Below are 22,174 nucleotides of genomic sequence, written 5' to 3'. Positions count from 1 at the left end.
CCAACCATAATGTGAGGCTTGCATGGCCAGATTTGAAGCAACCCATGAACTAAGGGCAATAAGGTCGTATGACATCAAAGGACGCCTGCCAGGCCAGACTTGAAGCAGCCCTCGAACTATGGGCAAGAAAAGTCAGATCAAGAAGATCAAATGTTGTCAAAAGAAGCTTGCAAAGCTAGATCAGAAGTAGCCCTTGAATAAGAGGCAAAAAATGTCAAATGTGCTCGAAGAGTCAAAAATTGGGACATTTCTCAAGCTAATGAAGATCGGCAAGAATGCCAAATCCCAGAATGGAGAAAAGAAGAAAGTTTTGTTGAAGGACAATCGAGTTCCTATCCACAACACTGGGGGCAATTCAGACCTGGTTGGATGGACTCCTACATCATCAGCAAACGACAGCCATTCTCCTGGATTCAGATGGCTTTGAGATCTCAAACCAATCAACATGGACAAAGTTACACTTTTACCCTTGAAAGGTTCGCTGGGCCGAAAACCCGGAAGGGTAACCTAGGCAAAAGTTAGAGCACAAAAAAGAACAAAAAAAGAAAAAATGCAAAGATTGAAAAAAGAAAAGAAGAAAAATGAAGAAAATGAAAAGAAAAGATGAAAAAAGAAGAAAAGAAATGAAAAGAAAAGAAAAAAAGAGCTCGCAAGGTTGAAAATCCGAAAGGGCGGCCTTGGCAAAAGTTAGAGCGCAAAAGGAGAGGTTAAATACCCGATTGTACCTTAACCCCGAACTACGTAAGGCTTGATTCTCATCTTTGGGATACGTAGGCAACTTCATTTTGAAGTCCAGCCGTAAACACTTCAAATTCAACTGTCCTGTCCATGAGATTGAACGGGTCATCTTTGTCATTTCTGTATCCAAGAGTTCGGTTGTGATCCTTACTATGAGAACTGGTTATAGTGTGCTGAGGTGCTATTCAAACAAGGGGCAACTTTCCGTTGCCATGCGGTGTCATTTAGGCAAGGGGCAATTTTCCATTGTTTTGGATCTGAGGTTGTGCATCTCAAGAGTAAATTCCATGTTGGTCGAGCAGTGGCCATTTGCAAAAACAGTTCTTGAGAATTTTTACTAAAGTTGACTAGTTTTCTCAAAAATTTGCTCTATTTTTTCCAAAAATTGGACCATATCTTGGACCCAAAAAGGAAAATTTTCAGTGCTCATAACCTAACTCGCACGATTTTGAATTAGAAAATCGAACAAGTATATTAATCTAACTCTCATATTGGTCAAAATTGTTTTAGTAGAAAACCAAAACAAAAAATGGTCAAAATGATGAACTACGGACACAATTGAGTCAGGTGTTCTGTCTTTTCCCATTGTCAACATACTTTCCAAAAAGGGCACTCTACTTGCCAGAAAGAGCACTCTACCTGCTAGAAAAGGGCACAACTGAAGCTAACAACAAAGGGCTGAAAGCTCTCTCATCCTCCGAGCAGGGAGGTATCAAATCAAATGCGAAGCACGAACTGGAAAAGGAGCAGGGTATTCCACTCCCTTATTCTAGAAGGTCTGGTCACATCCGAACTGGCCAAGGGCATCATCAACCGATGTCAGTTGCTGATCTACTGCATATCTAGTCGCACCACAACCCCTCTGCGGGAGAAGCTCATTGTTGTGAGCGGAAGAAGAAGAATCTAGTGGAATGCTAGGGACAAGAGCCCACAACTTCCTGTTTATCCATCAACCACCCAGGGGAGGGATAAAAAAGAAAAGAGATTGAAGAATAGAGAGATGTGCGCTGAGAGAAAAAATGAGAAAAGGGCTTTTTCAGAAAACAAGAGATTAAGTGCCAGAGTGATGTGAGAATCACAAATGAGAAAGGGTGGGAAACAATACCAAAAGAAACTGGCTCCTCGTGAACTGAGAGGTCTCTTGCCATTGGAACACATCTGAGTGTTGTGTGTGTGTGTGTTTTTGTTTGTCTCGATTCTTGTTTTGAGTCGTTTCGGGTGTCTATAGATGTGTTTAGGTTGTTTTACCTTGTCTTTTTCTTTGTTGAGTCATTTTGGCTGTGGTCAGTCATAGGCTCAATACCCAGTTAAGAACCCTTTTCTCATTTCAATTTCAAAAATAAAATCATCTTGTGCCCAGAGTGCCGTGTCCTTCTCTACATGTGTGCAAAACAAGATTTGTTCTTTCATAAAACTACAAGGTTCAACCCAGGTCATGTGAGAATAGTAAAACCAGGACTTATCTGAAGCTACATGGGTTCCAGATTGCAAAGCAAAAGAAAAGAGAAAAAATCGAAGCATCTGAGTTTGTTTCAATTTCAGCAAATTTCGAGATTACATTCTGGATTTACCTCTTCAGGCCTTGTCAATACTCCAAAGTATGAGTGTGCCTCTACCTCAAGCTCAAGCTAAAGCCGGCTTCAAAGCCAGAATGGCAATCAGAAGTGCTTTCCCTGAGTACCATTCCCCGCCAGAGTTATCTTGGTTGTGTTTGCAATGAGTTCCTAGGAGACCAACTGTGACAGTGGAAACTAGAGTTCGAATGGCTGATGCTTAGAACACAAAGGTTTGGAATTTCTGAGACTAAAGTCTGGTTTAAATACCCAGGGATGTATCATCGGCTTGAAATCTGTATGGTAGCCCCATAGATTGAGATAACATGTGTATGCGCCTCAATTCTGGATACTAAACCAACCTAGTCTGTCACTCCATTGGAGAATAGGGAAAGTTGTGAGCATGGCTAGGAAGGAAAGGTAGCAACTGCGGTTTTGAAGTGTAATCAAGAAAGTGCAAGAAGAACCCACTTTTCAGCTCAAAATGTTTCTGCGGAATTTTCAACTCATGTCTTCGATGCGTAGCTCATCGTTAGTTGGCATGCACGAGGTGTATCCTTTTAAAATATATTGTAATCCCTCTGAGAGGTAAATCGGAGGTCACAACTAAATCGGTCTTGTCGAGACGCGCATTTCTTCACTGAGCATACTACATCGAATATGCATTGAATATTGTGCACAGAATATGTATGCTGCCTTTTCACTTGCATTTGTTATGCACGTTTCACTTGCATTGTTATGCACCTTTCCAGTTGCATTGTTATGCACCCCTTTCACCTGCATTGTTATGCACACTTCATTTGCATTGTTATTGTTATGCACTTCTCATGTTTGCATTGTATATGCACTTCTTACACTTGCATTGAATATGGACCTTAATAGCTCGCATTGAACATGCATTGGTTACTCCCGCATCGGACATGCATTCATGGTTCTTGTATAGAATATGTATCTCGATATTGCATGAAACATGTATTTCTCATGTTTGCATTGTATATGCACTTCTCACATTAGCATAGTGCATACTATCAACCTTGCTTGGAACACACATTCTTATCCTGTTGTATCTGTTAAGTTTATTTCTTATGTAGGCACGATATTGTATGTATGGTTCATTCAGAGGAATTCTGGGTAACATCATTCCTCTCCCGTACCCCGTTACTTAAAAACACTTGGGTGTGCCCGGTGTTTACACTAACACCCTGTTAGAAGCGTTTGGATTGTGTGCCCGACGCTTGTACCTCTTTGCTTTGGTTAAGAGCATTTGGAACGTGTTCCGATGCTTATACCACCCCGAAACACTGGACGTGTGCCTATGTTTCTCCCTCTTTGGTTAAAAGCATTTGGAACATGTTCCGATGCTTATACCACCCCGAAACACTGGGACGTGTCCCTATGTTTCTCTCTCTTTGCTTTGGTTAAGAGCATTTGGAACGTGTTCCGATGCTTATACCACCCCGAAACACTAGGACGTGTCCCTATGTTTCTCCCTCTTTGGTTAAGAGCATTTGGAATGTGTTCCGATGCTTATACCACTCCGAAACACTAGGACGTGTCCTTAAGTTTCTCCCTCTTTGGTTAAGAGCATTTGGAACGTGTTCTAATGCTTATACTACTCATTTTCCGTTCACGTACAACGAGTTGGAATCTTGTTTGAGACCTCGGATGTGCCCAACAGTCGCTTTTAGTCTTTCCTGCGTGAGCCGTAGTTAAGATTGCATAATTTTCTTGCGTCCTTTCTGTGTGAAATGTGGTTTGACTTGTGAGTCTCGCGCGTAGCATGTTTGTATTTCTCATGTGTGAGATTACCTTATCGGTTTGCTTCAAATGTTGTATTTACTTTGCATAACATTTGCATCTAGATGCTTCATTACAGCTTTCTTTGCATGATCATAAGTTATGTTCTGCATCATGCATGTCATTTGCAGCTTACCCCTGCCTGCGGGCGCGTCTCTTTGTTATTTTGCTTGTTTGTCTAAGTCTTTGGCCTTATCAAAAATGGGTCGTCTCTGAGCTTTGACATTTACTCCCGTCATTTCATGACTTCCGAGCTCTGTCAAAGAGGGGCAACTATAGACACCCTATTTTTGACCGCCCTTAAGACTTGGGCATTACTGGTGGTTTACTTAGTGGTGAAAGGTGTGCAGGGCAAAGGTTCAATTTCTTCGGCAATGAGAGAGTCAAATCCCAACTTCATACCCCTTTTGGACCAAAACAATCTTGATCAAAAGATTTTAGACCTTAAAACCCTCTCTTTCAAAATATTTTTGAAAAGAAGTTCCTACGATGTTCCGACGCTCGCATTTTGTTAAATGTTGCGCTTTTCGATAAACCGAGCGGGGACAAAGTGGAAATGAATGAAAGAGAGATGAAATCTTTGAAAAATCTTTCAAAACACCTTGTTTAGGCGTTTGGAGTTGAAGAAAAGAGGAAATGAGAGAAGAAAACTAGTTGAGGAGAAGTTCGGCATAAATTCGGGTGGGATCGAAACTGCGCGGCATCACCAAAATAGACATAACGTTTTTCATAGTTGGAATTTTGATGCAAGTCTTCACCATTGGAAACTTACTTCTGGGGCTTCAATTTGGACACAAGAATGACCTGAAAAGAAGTCCAGATGAAGGAGTTATGCCTATTTGAAGTTGGACCTAGAAAGCAGAATTTTGCCTGCCGACCAGAAAATTGGGCTACCAACCAGAAAAGTGTCCAACCGACCACTTAGGTGGTCTACAAGTGGTCTGCAGCTGGAAAAACTGGTCGGCAGCCATGCCACCACTATGCTTTTTATGTGCAGACCACGTCTCCCCCTTGCCGACCAGTTGGTATCCTTGCAGACCACTTTTGGTGGTCGGCCGACCAGTAGAAGTAGCTGGCCAACCACTTCAACTGGTCGGCAGCTTTTCTGCATCTTTTTGAAGATATTTTCTTGCCAACTGTGACAGCTGGTGAGCACAGAAAGCATCCTCCATACACGGATTGCTTGGAGCTCTTAGCTTCCTCAACAAACTTGTTGCATGATTTTTTTATATAAGGAAGGCCCTCTCTCCCTTCTCCAAGTTTAGAAAAAAGTGCTTTGAGCTATACGCACACTTCTATCTCTATATTGCTCCTTCGCTTCATATTTGTGCTCAAAAGTGTAGTTTCTTAACACTTTCACACAAACACATAGTAAAACACCATACTCTTGGAGCTGAGGCACCTAGAAGCTGGTTTTGGTGTTTTTGGATTGGTTTGAGCTCAGAAAAGCTGCTGGAGTTGCAGCTTTGAAGTTGTTCTTCAATGGTGAGTCAACTACCCCTTTAAAGCTTTATTTTGATTAAGCTTTTGGACCTATTTTCATGATGATTTAGGCCTAACTTTTAACTACAAAAAGTTCTGATTTCAAGTGTTTGAAATGTTTGTTTAAGGCTTTGTTGGTGTTGGGGGTGGTCCACCCCCTCTTGTGCCTTGTTTGGCCTTTTTTTGTGCTATCTTTTTAAGCTACTGGGACCATCTCTTTTGACCTTCTCACCACTGAAACTCAGAGGAATTTCAGTGGTGGAAAGGGTGTTTCGAGGTCCCAAATAGGAAAGGGTCGTCCCCTCTCCTTGTATCTTGGTTGCTTGCCTTGTTGGCCTCATGTTTGAGCATGTTTTTTAAGCATATGTTGGCTCCATCTCAGCCTATTTTTGACCTTATTTCAGTATGGCATACCTCTGTTTTAGGTTGGTTTGATAGCCTCTTACATACTTCTTACGCTTGTAGTGTAAACCTTGCTCACTAGCCTAGTATACTTGGTGTTTTGGCCCTTCATGCTAGCTTGTCTTGGCTATACTCCATACATGTTTTAGCATTATTTTGACATGCTTTAGGACTGTTTTGGGCTACCTTGGTCATCTGACTCATGTTTTGTATAGCTATAGTGCAAATGCCTTGACTAGTCTTGAGTTTTGAGGTCCCTACCATGCTATACTTGTGATGTTTGCATGCCTTGGCATCATTTGGCATAGTATTTCAGAGCATATACATGTGTCATATTCTCATGTTTATCCCTCTTTGATTGTGTTTAAGAGTTTTACCCTTATGCCTAGTTGGTGAGCCATCACTTGAGCATGTGTTCTTGCCCCTTTTGTGCCTAAGTTTTGGTGTGTTAGCCACTGTTTTGGCATAATTTAGGTCTGTCCATATTCGGTTTAAGTCCATCGGGTATTGTTTTGCATGCCTCTTGTGAGATGCTCTTTCCTAGCTTTGATGCCTTAAGCTTACAAAGTTGCATGCATTGTTTGCACGATAGAATCTTGGGCATGCCATCCTAGCATTGGTAGAATAGCATGTTGTTTGCATGTTATTGTATTGCGTTATGTTTGCATGTTGTTACATTGCATGTTGTTTGCATGTGCATACATTGCATTTTGTTTGCATGCCATTAGCATTGATAAGTTCATCATGTTGCATTGCATTGTGTTTGGATAGGGTGTTAATCCAAACACGAGGAACGAGGGACGTTTCATACTTGAAGTGATGAAACGTGCCTCATTTCTCGGTCGCCGACCCTCTTGATCATGCATGATAGAGGTTAAGGCCCTTATGTGTTATCCGTGTGTATTCATTAACATTGATTTGTGCAACTCGGCCTCTTTGGCCATCATGCATCGAGATGCACGATTGGTGGCTCGAGAGCCGAGCACTACACTCATTTGAGCATAAGAGATGATAAGGAGTGTGGTTGCACACACATTCTCTTACAAATACACTACCATACCTCTGTTTGTGCTCTGTTGCAGCAAAAGGAGAAATTGCAAGAATCAGTGGCTGACCGGCCATCAAAGGCTGCCGATCGGCTATCAAAAGTGATCGATGACTATTAACTTTGGCCGATGGCCATTCCTCTTGGCCAACCACCCCTCAACATGTTTCTAAGGTGGATCAGAAGCATATTGGAAATTGGCACAATTTTCAGAAATACAAAAGAGTGCAAACAGAGGCATCATGAGGCACGATAGTGGATTTCCGAGCAAAGCCGACCGAGCATGCATGCATCCCTCGTCATGAGGCCATTTCAGTGTTTTTGTTAACTTGGAATAAACTGTTATTTTATTTATAAAAGTGTTGCAATTAATTAGTTAATGCATTTAATTAATTGATTCGTTTTGTAATAATTAGTTAACTATGAGTATTTAATTAATTTTGTTTTGTAATAATTAGTCTAATTAGTTTAATTAGATTAGTTAATTAGCTTAGCTTAGCTAGCTTAGCTTATTCATTCGGACCCTCCGTCGAGAGGGCACAACTGTTGTAATAAACGTGCGTGTGTGTGATGCATGTCTTCCAACCCTCATTTCTTTTTCCCTTTTACTTATCAGTTTTTGATGGTTAGTTTTAGGGCATATTTCAAATAGCATCCTTATGATTGCATGCGTGCATCCATTCATCTGTTTTGCATGCACCGGGCTCGGCGCATCATACAAATTACATTGTATTTCAATACCATTTTGAATACATGTTATCAAGTGTTGCATTCATATGCCATTCTAGATAGCCAAGCTTATTTTAGTTACATTTTTGCATGTGTTGCATTAGGCGTTGTTGACATAGCTAGGATCATGCATGATTACTAACTAGCTTCTTTTTTGGCTCGGAGTACACTGTGAGTGTTTACGCGTTAGCATCCTTGCATGTGTGTAAGTGACTACCATGATAGCATGCTTGCCACGAGGCTAACTGCTTAAGTGATTAACTGCATGAATGCTTGTGGATGAAGGCGTCATCGCTTGAATTGGAACAATTCATCAAAATATGAGTTTTAAGCCCACTTGAAGTGGCAAACCACCATGTTTTCTAGGCCCACTTGAGGATGACAAAATCCGCGACTTAGCCTACTTGCGAGTAGCACTTTCAAACCATTTTCAAACAAACAAACATGAGATGTTTTGTTCCAACTTGAGTGATTTAGTCTATACTTGTATATTGTGCGCATCACATAATAAGCTAGTCTAATAAACCGGAATAAGAACACATGTGTTTTCAAAAACAACATATCATGTTAGTAGAGGCTGATCCTTCGATCGGGCGAGTGAGAGTGCTCATTGCATGACCTTCCCCTCTTGTACCCAAGTTTTCGAGCCGAGGCAACTTTGGTGATGACAGACACGTGGCCTTAAGCACGAGCCAGGGTTTCTTAAATGTTTCAAAATAAAATATTTAGGTGGCGACTCTGAAATCTGGCAAAGCAGTCCATGTTTGGCGCTTTTTAATTAAAATTGATTTTCCAAAACGGTTTGCCGAATTTGGACTATTTGGTGATTTATCAGTCTTACATTGCACTTTGTGAGATTAGATTCAGAATCGTGAGATGAGTCCGAACTGTAGTAGCTAAGAACTACAATTCGTGCCCTCGTGCGCGGAGCGGAGTTCCGGGTGGTCTACACATAGTTAACTTTTTTTTTTGGGTACATCGGAAAGAAAAAAGCATAGTCATCTCAAAAGCATTTTTTTTTTTTTGTTGATAAATAGTCTTCCATTTTATCCAATCAATGTTATGTTCCATTTTTTCCATTAATCTTTTTTTTTTTTTTGCTGTGCAATACATTAAGGTTATGTTCAGTCAATGTTTGGATCATTCAAAATTTTTCATATGAATTCAGGTAAGTTATTGTTATTTACTTTTTGTTACTTAGGAGAATCATGACATCTTGGGATTACAAATGTTTTTGTATGTATAACACCATTAAAATATTTAAAAACATAGTTTAAATTGAAAAACATAGTTTAAATTGAAAAACATAGTTTAAAAACATAGTTGTAATATGACCAAAACATAGTCATCTCAAATGCTACAATAAGCAACATGAAAGAGCAGCAAAAATGCGTGGGGAGCATTCTTAAGTTTAAATTGAAAAATTGAAAATTGAAAACGCATTCACAAATTGAAAATGCAGAATAAGTTTTAGTTACCTTGCTTTTGATTGACCTCACACTGAAGTTGGAAGCATTCACAAGTTTAAATTGAAAAATGCGGCTATGCGAAGCCTAGACCGTGGCTGCCACATTTACTTGATAAACCCATTTTTTTCGCTCTAGCAAATTGTTCAGATCAGCATCAGTAATTGATTTCTTGAACCTGCAGATACCCAAGAACATGAAAGAGCAACAAACACTCATTTGGCTTTAATGTTGATACCCAAGAACATGACGGGATGATGACAAAAAAAAAGAAAAACAGAGCTATGAACTGGGAAAAAAAACAGAGGTAAAAAAATGAAAGTAAGGAGATAAGAGTTCCTTACCTGGGTTTCTCAGAGCTTTCTTCCTTCTTCAAAGCTTTCTCAGAGCCATATGTGAAGTGTAGCATACAAATCTGGAGTGCAGTGGGTTGGTAAGAGGTGAGAGGTAATAAGTAAACAAATCTGGACCAATGAATTTTAGCCATTGATAAATCTAAACCACTGAAACTCTTTGCAATCTCAGCCATTATTTTTAAATTAGCCAAATCTGGACCATTAAAGATAGTTTGTGAGAGAGATATTTTTACAAATAAATCTGAGCCATTGCTTTTCAAATTAAATAGATCTGAACCATTAATTTGAAAGACATTTTCAAAAGAACCCTTCCATTGTTATATAGATAAATTTTTGGTATTTAGTGAATTTTCTAAAGATTTTTTTCACAAATATTATATTTTTAAGTGTATTTATGTAGGTGTATCTAAAAATTTTAAAAATTGTTTAGAATATTAAAAAAAATCCAGTGAAAATAAAAAAATACAGAAAATAAAAAATTTCAATATTCTGAAAAGTGATTCATGAAAATCCAAACCAAACAAGCTAAAATAATTAAAATTTTGCATTAAAAGGGTGTTTTGATTATTTTGCATTAAATAAAAAAAATTAGAAAAATGATCACACATGGTTTGAGATTTAATGTTTTTTTGTGACATTTTTGTTGACTTATTTTTTTTAGTAAATTTTTTAAAAAAAATTTAAAAAACTTCAAGCTTCTAGATTTTACTTTCGAGATGAACCGAAAAATTGTTATTTAAGCAGAAGAGTATAGAAAAGGTAAAAATATGCGAAAACAAATGGACTTTTTGGGATTATTTTGATTTTTTATTTTTTTAATGAATTTTTCAAAAAAAAAACTTTTTAGATTCCTTTATAATAGACCGAACGGCTCCGTTTGGTAGAGCTTTGTAACTATGATTTGAAAATATGAGTTGTATTTTGAGTTTGTGTGTTTTAGAATTATGATTTGAGTGTAGAAAATTTGTTTGGTTATGGTTTTTGAATAAAGTGTTGAATTGAGTGTGGAATTGAGTGTAGAATTGAGTTTTAAAAGTTTGATTTGACATGTGAAGTAAGAAAATTTGTTTGGTTATGAGTTTTGAAAAGAGTTTTCAAAACTTAATTCAAATTGTTATAACTCATAACAAAACACATTACTTTCACATTATTGAAAATTTTGATCAACACTCATAACCAAACTCTTTTTAAAATTCAATTAAAAAATTTATTATTAACAAAAAATAACATTAATCAATTTTTTAATTGAAAATACTACAAAGGAAATAATTTTTTTTCAAAATAAATATTCAAAAAATTTAAATCATAAATATTTAAATAATTTAAATAATCTAAAAAATTTAATAAGTAAAAAATTAAAATAAATATTCAAAAAATTAAATTGTAAAAATTTAAATAATTTAAATATTTAAAAAATTAAAATAATTTAAAATTTTAATATTTTAAATTTAAAAACAACTCTACACTTAAATCGTAACCAAACACATAAAACAAAACTCAATTAAAAAATTATTTTTAAAACTCATAACCAAACATATAACTCGAAACTCCATACTACTTTCACAACTCTACACTCAAATCGTAACAAAATACATAACAAAAAAATTAAAATATTTAAAAATATTTTTATAAAATAGAGTTTGAATTTATTTTTATAAAATATTTTAAAATTTAAAAAATTAAAATCGTAATATTTAAAAATATTCAAAAAATTAAAAAAATTAAAAAATTAAAAAAATCGTAACATATTTAAATATTAAAATATTAAAAATCTTAACAAAATTAAAATATTTTTAAAATATTGATTTGAATGGAGTTTTGAAAAGAGTTTTGAATTATGTGTTTGGTTATGAGTTTTGAAAAGTAATGATTATGTTTTGAATTGAGTTTTGAGAAATGAGTGTAGAATTATGATTTAAAAACCCTAAACAAACACCACACTCAAAAGTGAGTGTGGAACTAGATTTTGAAAACTCCACCAAACGGAGCCGTAAATTTTTTTACATATTTTTTTTTAAAAAGTCACTATTTTTTTTTTTATATATTTTAAAAAGTGACATATTTGAGAGATCTCAAACAACCAACTAAAAAAATCATACAAAAGCTAAAATGTCATAAATGTACTGAACAATATGATTTTTATAAAAGAATTTGGTCAAAACTCTCTCATAATAAAAATTTAATGTATTAAGGCAAACACAAAAAGTTTTTTTTTTTTAAATCTAACAAATATCACTATTATCAAAATATTAAACTTTAAAATAATATAACTTTTGATGTAAATGTCGGTTTTTAATAAAATTAATATTTTTAAAATTATTTCATCAAAATCTATCAAATAAGATCCATATTGACTATGAAATTCTTTAAAAAAAAAATTATTACCGTTGAAATTGATGTAAACAGTTACAATAATATATTACTTTGTTTGACAATTACTCTATTTAACAGTAATATGTTACTCTATTTGCCAATAACATATTATTCTGATTCATAGTAACATGTTACTCTGGCAATGTTGTCAAAAAAATAAAGAAAAAAATATTTTATTTTATCCTTATTCAATTATGTGTTTTCTCTTTAAAAAATTTATGAAAAAAAATAAATTAATCTATCATTTTCATCAAACATGGGTCCAATGGAAGATTTTGACTAACCCGAACCTTCTCATTTTTTGTAACCCTAACCTTCTCATTTTTTGCTAGTTTATTTTTAATTTAAACCTACATTAGATTGACACAATATTAGAAGACTATTCTTTTCATATACCTATTAGAAGACTATTCTTTTCACCACCTCGATTAAATAATTTAATGCGTGATTTTAAAGTTGAAGATGAAGTTTGGAGTGCATTCATTAATAAGTCATTGTATTACATTGACTTTTTTTAATTAGTTTTTTTGAGTCGATACTTTTTTTATTTGGGATTAAAAAATTTATTTGGTTTGATTTTTTTGATTTTTTTTACTTTTATGAGAGAAAAAATAAAATGATTACGATTTAAATACGACATTGTAATATTGGCTTATTTAGCCTATTTGTCTTTTGTGTTTTTTTTAGTACAACTAAGTTAGTCAAATGAAGGCTAAATAAAAAGTGAGTAATTCAATTCCCAAAAAGCACAAAACAAAAATTGAAGGAATTAAAATTATGAGTAATGCTACATTTATCGAATTTTGATTTGTCTGAATCGTTTAAATTTGTGCATGCCAGTCGTTCGCCTGGTCGACCGACCAGTCGTCCAGCCGATCATCTGACAACAGGAGTTATAACCGCAGTTGACAAGGGTGATAATTGTGGTTATATTGCATCGGTCATCTGAATGGTTGATCGCAGACAAACTTGAACGATTTGAACAAATTCAAATTTTGTGGACTAATTATTTTTCTAAAATTATAGTGTATTTAAATTCACTAAAATATGATGTGTTTGGTTTCAATTTTATAAATTCAATTTTTTTTAAACTGAATTTTTTATTTTTTGTATTTTTTATTTTTAGCGAATATTTTAAAAATTTTAAGTACTTTTTTTTATTTTTTTAGATACATCTTACTTAGATGTATTTAAAAAATAAAATATTTGTAAAAAAAATTAATAAATACACAAGAATACGAAAAATGTATTAAAAATATTTTTGATATTTAATGAATTTTGTAAAAAAAAAAATTATAAATATTATATTTTTTAAGTGTATTTATGTTAAATGTATCTAAAAATTTTAAAAATTATTTAAAATAATAAAAAAATTCAGTAAAAATAAAAAAATAAAAATGAAATTTTTTTCTAAAAAACGTGAATCCTCACTTGTGAAACCAAACAAGCTGTACAAGTATTGTTACCGTTACGTCGATCCCCATTGTTTGGCTACGGAGCAGACCCTATCCTTTTCGCGTTTTTCTATTTTTCTTTCAACGTCTGATTTTCAATTACGCTCATCGTCCCGCTCTCACTCTACATTTTCACAATCTTCTCTCACTACCCAAAGCCATCTCAATCAACAGTTCCAATCATAATCGACACCATAGTGTCTCTCTCTCTCTCTCTCTCTCCTCAGTCTCTGTTTCAGACTCAACCCTAGAAATTCTCAGCCATCAAACATGAACCAGTATCACATCTACGAAGCCATTGGCCGCGGAAAATACTCGGTAACTCTCTTATTCTCAATTTCATTCGAGCTTGTTTTTACTTAAATTAACTTGGTTGTTTAAAAAGTGCACAATTTAGCTTGGTTAGGTATGAATGTGTGTATATACAGTTGTTTAACTATTTTCATATGGATGTGTAGAATGTATACAAAGGTAGGAAGAAGAAGACTATAGAGTATTTCGCGGTTAAGAGCGTAGATAAATCGCAGAAGAGCAAGGTTCTTCAAGAAGTAAGCCTCAATCCTCTTGATTAGATTACTTAATTGTGTTTCTTGAAGGGGTTTGTGGTTTAATTGTGGTTTACTCAGCTTGAATTTTCATGCAATTGAATTTTTAAGGGAAATTGATGATTCCTTTTGAAATTGCCCTGTGATTTTGGATAATTTGAAGCTGCTCAATCTTTTATTCTGGCTAAAAAGCTTTTGACCTCTATAAATTCACTGCCAAACTGAATTGGATATGTAAACTTAGAGGTGCAAGCCATACAATGTTCTCCCATATGATTTAGTCATGATTTCCATTTAGTAGGTTTGAATGAAGGCTGAATTTCTTTTGATTTTGGCGCTGTTACATTGGGTTTGCTTCAAATGGTTTGGATCTCCAACGTGGAATTAAATTTGATACATTTGGTTGGAGAAACTTACATCATGAATTTCAACTAAGGTGGTTAAATAATGAGAATATTACAAGTGTACGATAATCTTTTTTTTAATTCATTTGATCAACGCTGTCAATTGTAACTATTTTACGAACTTAATAATGTGCCTCTCAAAAGAGAAGCCCCGGGCAAGGAGGTAGGTGGAATAGAAAACACCCATTTGACATCTATGGATTTCAGGTTTGTTAAATTATTTGCTGGTGTGGCATTACAATGGCCATTTTTTATCCTTATATCTATATGACAAACTTAAGCAGCTATAGGGTGTTTGTAGCTTATCTCATCTGTGCATTGGTACATATTTTTTGGTTACTGCAGGTTAGGATTATTCATTCCTTAGATCACTCAAATGTACTAAAATTTTATTCCTGGTAAGGTCTCTATTCTGAAACATTTAATCCTTCATCAATTGCTTAGGTCTAGAAGTTGGCATTTTATTTAACCCAAATCCTCTCTCTCTCTCTCTCACATCCGTCAATCTAAATTTTAGGTACGAAACTTCTGCTCACTTGTGGTTGGTTTTGGAATATTGTGTTGGAGGAGATCTCATGTCATTATTAAAGCAGGTACCAATTTCTTATTTTTCCAAATCATTTTAATCCAGGAATGTTGATTTTATTGATATTGTACAATCTTAGATTTTTTCCACTGGATATGATCTATTTGACACCCAAACCTCTAAAAACTCATTGTGACATTCTGGTCCCCCAGTGTTGTTGACATTATAAACTGCACATAGACATTGAAATTCTGTGCACATTGTGGCTGCCGCATACTCGAACCCACTTCTCATGCTTCACAACCTCATATAAGTCAGATTCGTTATGTGGAAAAGAGGCTAAAGCTCGAGTGTCCTTGTATTGGATCATATTTCACAATGATGCTGTGGAGAAGTGGTTTAGAAATATTTTTCTGATCCTGGGAAATGCTCGAGATCCTCTTCCGGTCACCTGAAAAGGAATATACACTCCGGCGGGGGTGCCGGAATTAGCACTTCGACGGACAAGTCAGTAACCGCACTCAAGAATACTTATATTCTAAGCTAAGCACTACAATTCTCGCATACCTCTTTCTGGCTGATATTCTTATATTTATATCTTTTAGGTCCATTCCCATCTCATATTCGGCACATCTTATAATAGACCGACCCTCACTCGGCCCCTTGCCTAATCGGCTATTTGGCCGAATAGGGTTGGATTTGAACATGCGAGCCAATTGCGGAGTGCCTCGAATCTCGACTCTCCGAGATTCGACCATCCGGAGTCTCTACGACTCCCTCTTCTCGGCCCCCACAGATGCTAATGGATAGTTTATTTTTAGTGTTCATGCTATATCAATTCCAATTATAATCTGTCAATTATGTGTTACGATGTTCGTTCTTAAGTTTCACATGTCTCTGTGACACAGCAGATTTTTTGACAATACTCATTAGAGCTTTAAAGAGGAAAAATGGGAAGACGTGCGGTAACTTAAATAAAATGCTCAAATAATTTTGTGGATACCTTACAAGTTTTGTTTGAACTTGGAGATTCAAGCGTGATTTACTGTGCAGGGCATATAACCTCTCCACATCTCTCATGCTGATTCTCCCTCGTGTGAGGCTGCACTGCAGATAAATAAATCTCCAATAACATGTTATAGGAAAAGTATTTCATTTTTTCATTTAATGCTGCGATGTTGGTTCCTATATCTCTGCATAATGCTATAAGCCTTAACACCATTTTAGAATTTTATAGTAATTATGTCATAAAGTAGAACAGAATTGAGATCATGGTGCTTTTTCATCACCCTGGATTCAATGAACTCTAAATTGCATATGCATTTTGACAAGTGGAATACTAACTTAATGATTGAGTTGCAGGATAAGCAGCTTCCAGAAGATTCAATACATGATCTTGCTTGTGACCTTGTCAGGGCTTTGCAGTAAGAAAAACTTATATTACCTTCAAAATATCCACCCCCCCCCCCCCCCCCCCCCTCTCCTCCCTTGATGAATTTGATTTAAGTTATGTCTTTTGAGCTATGGCCTCTGCCTGCAATGACATTATTACCAGGTTTTTGCACTCAAAAGGAATCATTTACTGCGATCTGAAACCATCAAACATCTTACTGGATGAAAATGGTCGTACAAAGGTATTTATGTTCCACATTTTCTAGATGTGCTAGTAACTCTGCCAGATGTGCTAATAATCTCTCCCGTATCTTGTGAATTGCAGCTTTGTGATTTTGGATTGGCAAGAAAATTGAATGATATATCTAAAACTCCTTCATCCTCGGTAGGTTTTTCTAACAATTGCAACTTTTCATGCATGCTACTGATTTTGTTAGTGTGACTCATTAGGATTTCAACTATGCAATATTCTTTCCTTTCTTTAAATTTTTCTGGAAATTTATCTACTTTTTCATTTTTACTCTTTGTGCACTTCTTCAGTTGCCACAAGCAAAACGTGGAACTCCCTTTTACATGGCTCCTGAGTTGTTTCAGGATGAAGGGGTCCATTCTTATGCTTCTGATTTGTGGGCTCTTGGTTGTGTGCTATATGAGTGCTACGTTGGGAATCCACCCTTTATGGGAAAAGAATTTACTCAGTTAGTAAAATCAATCCTTTCAGACCCAACTCCATCTCTTCCAGGTACTCCCAGCCGTCCCTTTGTCAATCTAATCAATTCCCTCCTGGTGAAAGATCCGTCTGAAAGAATACAGTGGGTTGAGCTCTGTGGACATGCTTTTTGGAGAACAAAATTTACTCCACTGCCTTTACCTCCTCAGCCTGCTTTCACTAATATGATAGAGCTTTTATCTAAACCATATCTCTCAGAACGCAATAGCGACAATCCTCCCCAAAACAAAACCCCACCAAAATCTCGTGGAAAAGATTCCAAAGGGGGTCCCAAACAGGATGAGAATTCTATTTTGGGATCAAGAGGTTATTACACACCGGTTAAGGGTATATCCAGTGGACGAAGGACTCAAACAAAGGCTTCAGGCAAAGCAATTGAGGAGAAGCAGAAAGATCATTCAAGCAATACTAGGGGTGTGAATCTTCTAAGGCTCTCAAGAATAGCAAAATCAAACTTACAGAGAGAAAATGAGAAGGAGAACTTCCGGAGGCCGTTGCCTAATGGGTCTGAAATTGATGCAGAAGTGAAAATTGAAAACACTGATATGGAACTTGATTTTAACGAGAACATGGAAGATGAGACACATGATGATCCTGATGGGTCTGATAACCTGACTTGCTCTGATGAAAAAATGACAGATCCAAATCAGCATCAGGAAAAAATAGAACAAATAGACATGGATATATCCCCTACGGTTAACACTCCTATCTCAGATGACTCAAGAACACCTGACCTGGATTTATCGTCAGAACACAATGAAGTGGCTGCTGCTCCACCCAGTGTTAGTCCTCTACTCAAAACTCAAAGGGTTAAAGAAGGTTCAGGAAGTGCCCTCAACTCAGATACCTCAAAATCATCTAATGATCTCTCGCAGCTGCTTTGGCATCCATCTGATCTCTCAGTTAGACCAGTGATGCCCAGCAAGAAGGCTGACAAAGTATCAATACCTTCTCTTCCATTTGATGCACTGTCAGCATCAGATTTTGTGAAGATGCCCAAGGATCAGTTGGACGCATTCAATAATAGAATCATAACAATCTTAAATGGAAACACTGCTATTGGTGAGAAGCAGAATATAATTAGATACCTCGAGACACTAAGCAGTAATGCTGATGCTGCCAATATCTTGACCAACGGGTCAATAATGCTGGTGCTTATCAAAATGCTACGACAGTCTAAGGCTTCAGCTTTGCGTGTTCAACTTGCTTCACTGATCGGTTTGTTGATTCGACATTCTACTTTCATTGATGATGATTTGGCAAATTCTGGAATTTTAGGTTCACTGACTGATGGTCTCAGAGACCAGCAAGAAAAAGTGAGGAGGTTTTCTATGGCTGCTTTAGGTGAGTTGCTATTTTATATATCTACTCAAAACGAGCATACTAAGGACAACAATCCTCCTGAATCTCCGTCTAAGGATAATCGGTTTTCTTCAGGCTGGCAGGTTCGCCTCTTATCTTCTGTCTGAGCTTCTGAAAGAGTGGTTTTTATTTTCTTCCCATTAAATGAAGACTAGAATTGTACGCACACTAATGTGTGCAGGAAATTGTGGATGAGAGTGGAGAGAGAGAATATTGTGTAGTGGATAACAGTATTTGTAGCAACTGCTAGACAACATAAATATTTGGGGAAATAAGAATTATTGTGGGGGTTTTTTGGGAATTAAAATTGTGTGACAAATTGTTTATACCAAGTGAGTTATGTGCTTTACATAGTAGTATAGATAATATATTGTTTTGTTTTATTTGTTCTCCATATGCTCTTTTCCTATGTTCATATTTCCTTGGTAAATATATTTGATTTATTTTGGCAGGTTTCAAGCCCACTAATTTCATTGGTGTCATCAATTTTACGGAAAGGAGAGGATGATATCACTCAACTCTATGCGTTGAGGACAATTGAAAACATCTGCAGCCAAGGAGGGCAGTGGGCAACTCGCTTCACCAGCCAGGATGTGATTAGCAATCTCTGCTATATATTTAGAGCTGCAGGGAAACAGGAGAGCATTAGGCTCACAGCCGGGTCTTGTTTGGTGCGTCTGGTTCGTTTTAACCCTCCTAGCATTCAACAAGTTATGGACAAACTTTCATTGAGGGACACTGCATCTGCCCTTACCAAGGGCAGTCCACGTGAGCAGCAAATTTGTTTAAACCTTTTGAATATGGCCATGATTGGGACACATATATTCACAAACATTGGACGACATCTTCTTCCCTTGGTGGAAGAGAAGAATCTCGTCCCATGTCTCACGTCTCTCATCGATCAGGGAACTGAAGTCTTGAAAGGAAAGGCACTTGCTTTTGTGGCTCTACTTTGTAAGAACGGGAAGCGATGGCTATCACATTTCTTTTGCAATGCAAGGTTACTCTCAGCAGTGGACAGGTTGGTAAAGGAAAAGGATAGCTATGTGCAACAGTGTTTAGATGCATTTGTTCATGTCGTGGCATCGACTATACCAGGTTTGCTAGAAGTTATAACCGGAGACATTCATCAGATAATGGGAGGGAGACGACCGGGGCAGATTGCTGCTCTTACCAGTCGAGCCACTCCAAAGACAAACTTTCATTTGTTTCCTGTTGTTTATCATCTTCTTGGAAGCTCCTCTATAAAGCGTAGGGTGGTGACTAATCACGTCCTGCAGCAATTGGCAAATTTAATAAAACTTGCGGAGTTGCCTTTTCAGGTTGACATCTACAACTCAGTTTTAACTTCGCATGCAATCTGTAAATTTCAATTTGGTAATTTCATATTTCTTGTGAGAGGAGGAGAGAAGGAAATCCTTATTAAAATTATAATTAGCAATGGTGGATTTTGGCCAAAGGACTCTTTGTAGTAACCAGGTGAAAGTGTGGGTTGTCTGTCCTCTGAAAAAAATTAGCATACAATTGATCAAGTAGAGTTTGGTTTGCATAATAAACTTTCTGAATGTCATAAATATATGAAAATATCGATGTGATATATTTTAAGCTCGGCTTTAATCACAAGATCTGAATACGTAACTATATTTTTTGGTTGATGTGGGGAATAATTTAATCATTAGTTTTTGGTGCATTTCAGGGCAGGGATGACTTCCAAATAACACTTTTACAAGTCCTTGAGTCCATCACGGAGGAGCCCTCAGTTATTGTTGAGAGCCCTAACACTTTTATCCGCGAAATCCTTCCCAGTCTAGCTGTTGTGTACAAGGGAAACGGAGATGGAGACGCCCGATTCTTGTGCCTGAAAATTATGTTTGATGTGATGGTTATTTTTCTCGATGAACCATCAGAAGATGAACAACGAGCAGTCGATTTGAAGTCCATATCCAACACTCATTTCCTTCCTCTGTTCCCCACCTTGATTGAGGATGAAGATCCCATACCCATGTACGCTCAGAAGCTTCTAGTGATGCTCATTGAATTCAATTACATCAAAATCCCCGACATTCTACATTTGAAGATAGTTTCACAGTGCTTTGAATTTCTGCTTGGTGATCTCTCATCTGCAAATGTAAACAATGTCATGCTCTGTCTGGCTTTGGCATCTGCTCCAGAGTTGGAAAACAAGATACTCTCTCAACTAAAAGTAGTAAGAAGGATCGGAAACCTTTTGGAGTTTGTGTATGCAAAGGAAATGCAAGATTTTATCGAACCAACTCTTGGGTTGTGCAGGGCTTTCCTTCTACGCTCAGCAGGCAATAAAAAAGGTTTTGTCTATGCAAAAGAACCGACTCTCTTAGGTGATGGTTCTTCTGAGGGGAGTGGTGTCGTTGATCAACATCAATGCATAAGAGATATAATGGATTTTGGTAGCAATGTTGGCGTCTTTCTGGAGTTGAGCAAGTCACATGGCTCAAACATTGCGGATATAGCCTCTGAATGCATAGTTTTGGTGCTCGGGGCAGCTCCAAGGGAAGCTACCACGGGTTTTCTAACTAAGCTTCCCAAAGTTAGTGTGATTCTCGAGTCATGTCGTCAGGGAAACTCTGACTTAGTAGTGCAACGGATGCTTCATGCCCTCGGGTTTTCATGTCAACAATATCTGTCACAAGCAATGATATTATCGATATCTATACCGGAGATTTCAAGAATTGAAGCCATTGTTTCTGAGCTCAAAAGCTCAACCATAAAGGGTGTTGCTGATGCTGCTTGCAGAGTGGCATTGGAGTTGCAGAGGTTGCCTCGTTGCATTTGAAGTTCTTTAAGAGGTATTTTTTCAGTTTGTCTTACTTTTTTCACTTAGACTATGTTTGGATCATAAATTTGGATAGAGATTTGGAATAGGAAAGAGAAAAGGTGGGTGAATTACAATCTTTAATTTTTGGGTTAATTTCATTTTAATCCCATAAATTACTGTCTTGTTTCTATTTCGTCTGTTTAGTCCCTAATTTTTTTTCAATTATTTGAGTTTAAATTATACAACCAAACACAATTCTTCTTCCTCGCACTATATTAGACAATTTATACCCTAAACAAAACACCCAGCTGCTCCGTCTTCTTACTCACTATTAGACAATTTATACCCCACAACCAAACATCCATCTTCTATCTTCTTATCCAACTCTTAAAAATAGTAAATAAAAAAATGAATGTTCAGTTGTATGGTTTAAATTGTTCAATTTTTGAAATGGCCTTTTTGTCCATTAAATTAGGTTTCAACAATTACTAAATTGGACTAACGTCTCCAATTAGACCACATTAGCTAAAAATATAAATTTTAAGGACTAGACAGATGAAAGTGAAACTAACTCTTAATTTTATTTATTTTATTTAAACCAAATAACCTTTTTGCAGGAATCACAAAAGGTTCATTGGCTTGGGCTTTCTAAAGGCAAACACCTCTTTATTTCCCGTAGTTCAGATGAGGCCTCAACAACCCAACCCTTGTACTAAGGTGAGAGAGTTCATTTTTTACATAATACTGGCTTTCATTGGCCTGTCTTTGTATAACTTATGTACACATGTAACATCATTAATTCATTCAATTTGAATAATATTTTTCAAAATTGAATCAAGATTTGAGTAAAGTGATTATTTAATACTAATTTGTTTTCTCCTACTACGTGTTGAAGTGATCTGGAAAATTTTAATATGTTGAGAATTTTCTTGTAATACACCTAGTTTAGAAAATTCATGCTTAGTCCATTCTCCAATTATGATTGAAGCACCCAATGATAAAATTCATATTTTGGTGATCAAAAAA

The 22,174-nt window shown here is 36.3% G+C and overlaps 1 protein-coding gene across 9 annotated transcripts; it reads left to right on the top strand.

The window, feature by feature from the left end:
- The first annotated feature begins 13,382 nt into the window (after positions 1–13,382).
- On the top strand, positions 13,383–21,986 carry LOC114264876 (serine/threonine-protein kinase RUNKEL). 9 transcript variants are annotated; one of them, XM_028205591.2, is made up of 11 exons: positions 13,383–13,713; positions 13,854–13,943; positions 14,690–14,742; positions 14,862–14,937; positions 16,233–16,294; positions 16,426–16,504; positions 16,588–16,647; positions 16,803–18,437; positions 18,807–19,676; positions 20,051–21,179; positions 21,766–21,986. In XM_028205591.2, exons 1-10 carry the CDS (start codon positions 13,666–13,668, stop codon positions 21,164–21,166), a joined length of 4,089 nt encoding a protein of 1,362 aa, XP_028061392.2. In that variant the 5' UTR covers positions 13,383–13,665; the 3' UTR covers positions 21,167–21,179; positions 21,766–21,986. The 9 variants fall into 9 exon arrangements, with proteins under 9 accessions (XP_028061392.2, XP_082737739.1, XP_028061395.2 ...); XM_082881613.1 differs by lacking the exon at positions 13,383–13,713 and adding an exon at positions 15,924–15,966 and having other exon boundaries at positions 13,924–13,943; positions 14,862–15,835; XM_082881614.1 differs by lacking the exons at positions 13,383–13,713; positions 13,854–13,943 and adding exons at positions 15,782–15,835; positions 15,924–15,966 and having other exon boundaries at positions 14,702–14,742.
- The last annotated feature ends 188 nt before the right edge of the window (positions 21,987–22,174 follow it).

The sequence above is a fragment of the Camellia sinensis genome, chromosome 7 (assembly GCF_055761805.1).
Source record: "Camellia sinensis isolate YWXY chromosome 7, ASM5576180v1, whole genome shotgun sequence".
Classification (NCBI taxonomy): domain Eukaryota; kingdom Viridiplantae; phylum Streptophyta; class Magnoliopsida; order Ericales; family Theaceae; genus Camellia; species Camellia sinensis.
This window is presented reverse-complemented; position numbering and strand designations above follow the sequence as displayed.

Coding starts and splice junctions, on each gene's coding strand:
- LOC114264876 (XM_028205591.2), top strand. CDS start 13,666: ATGAACCAGTATCACATCTACGAAGCCATTGGCCGCGGAAAATACTCG. Junction 13,714..13,853: donor TTGGCCGCGGAAAATACTCG/GTAACTCTCTTA, acceptor ATGGATGTGTAG/AATGTATACAAAGGTAGGAA. Junction 16,295..16,425: donor GACCTTGTCAGGGCTTTGCA/GTAAGAAAAACT, acceptor CATTATTACCAG/GTTTTTGCACTCAAAAGGAA.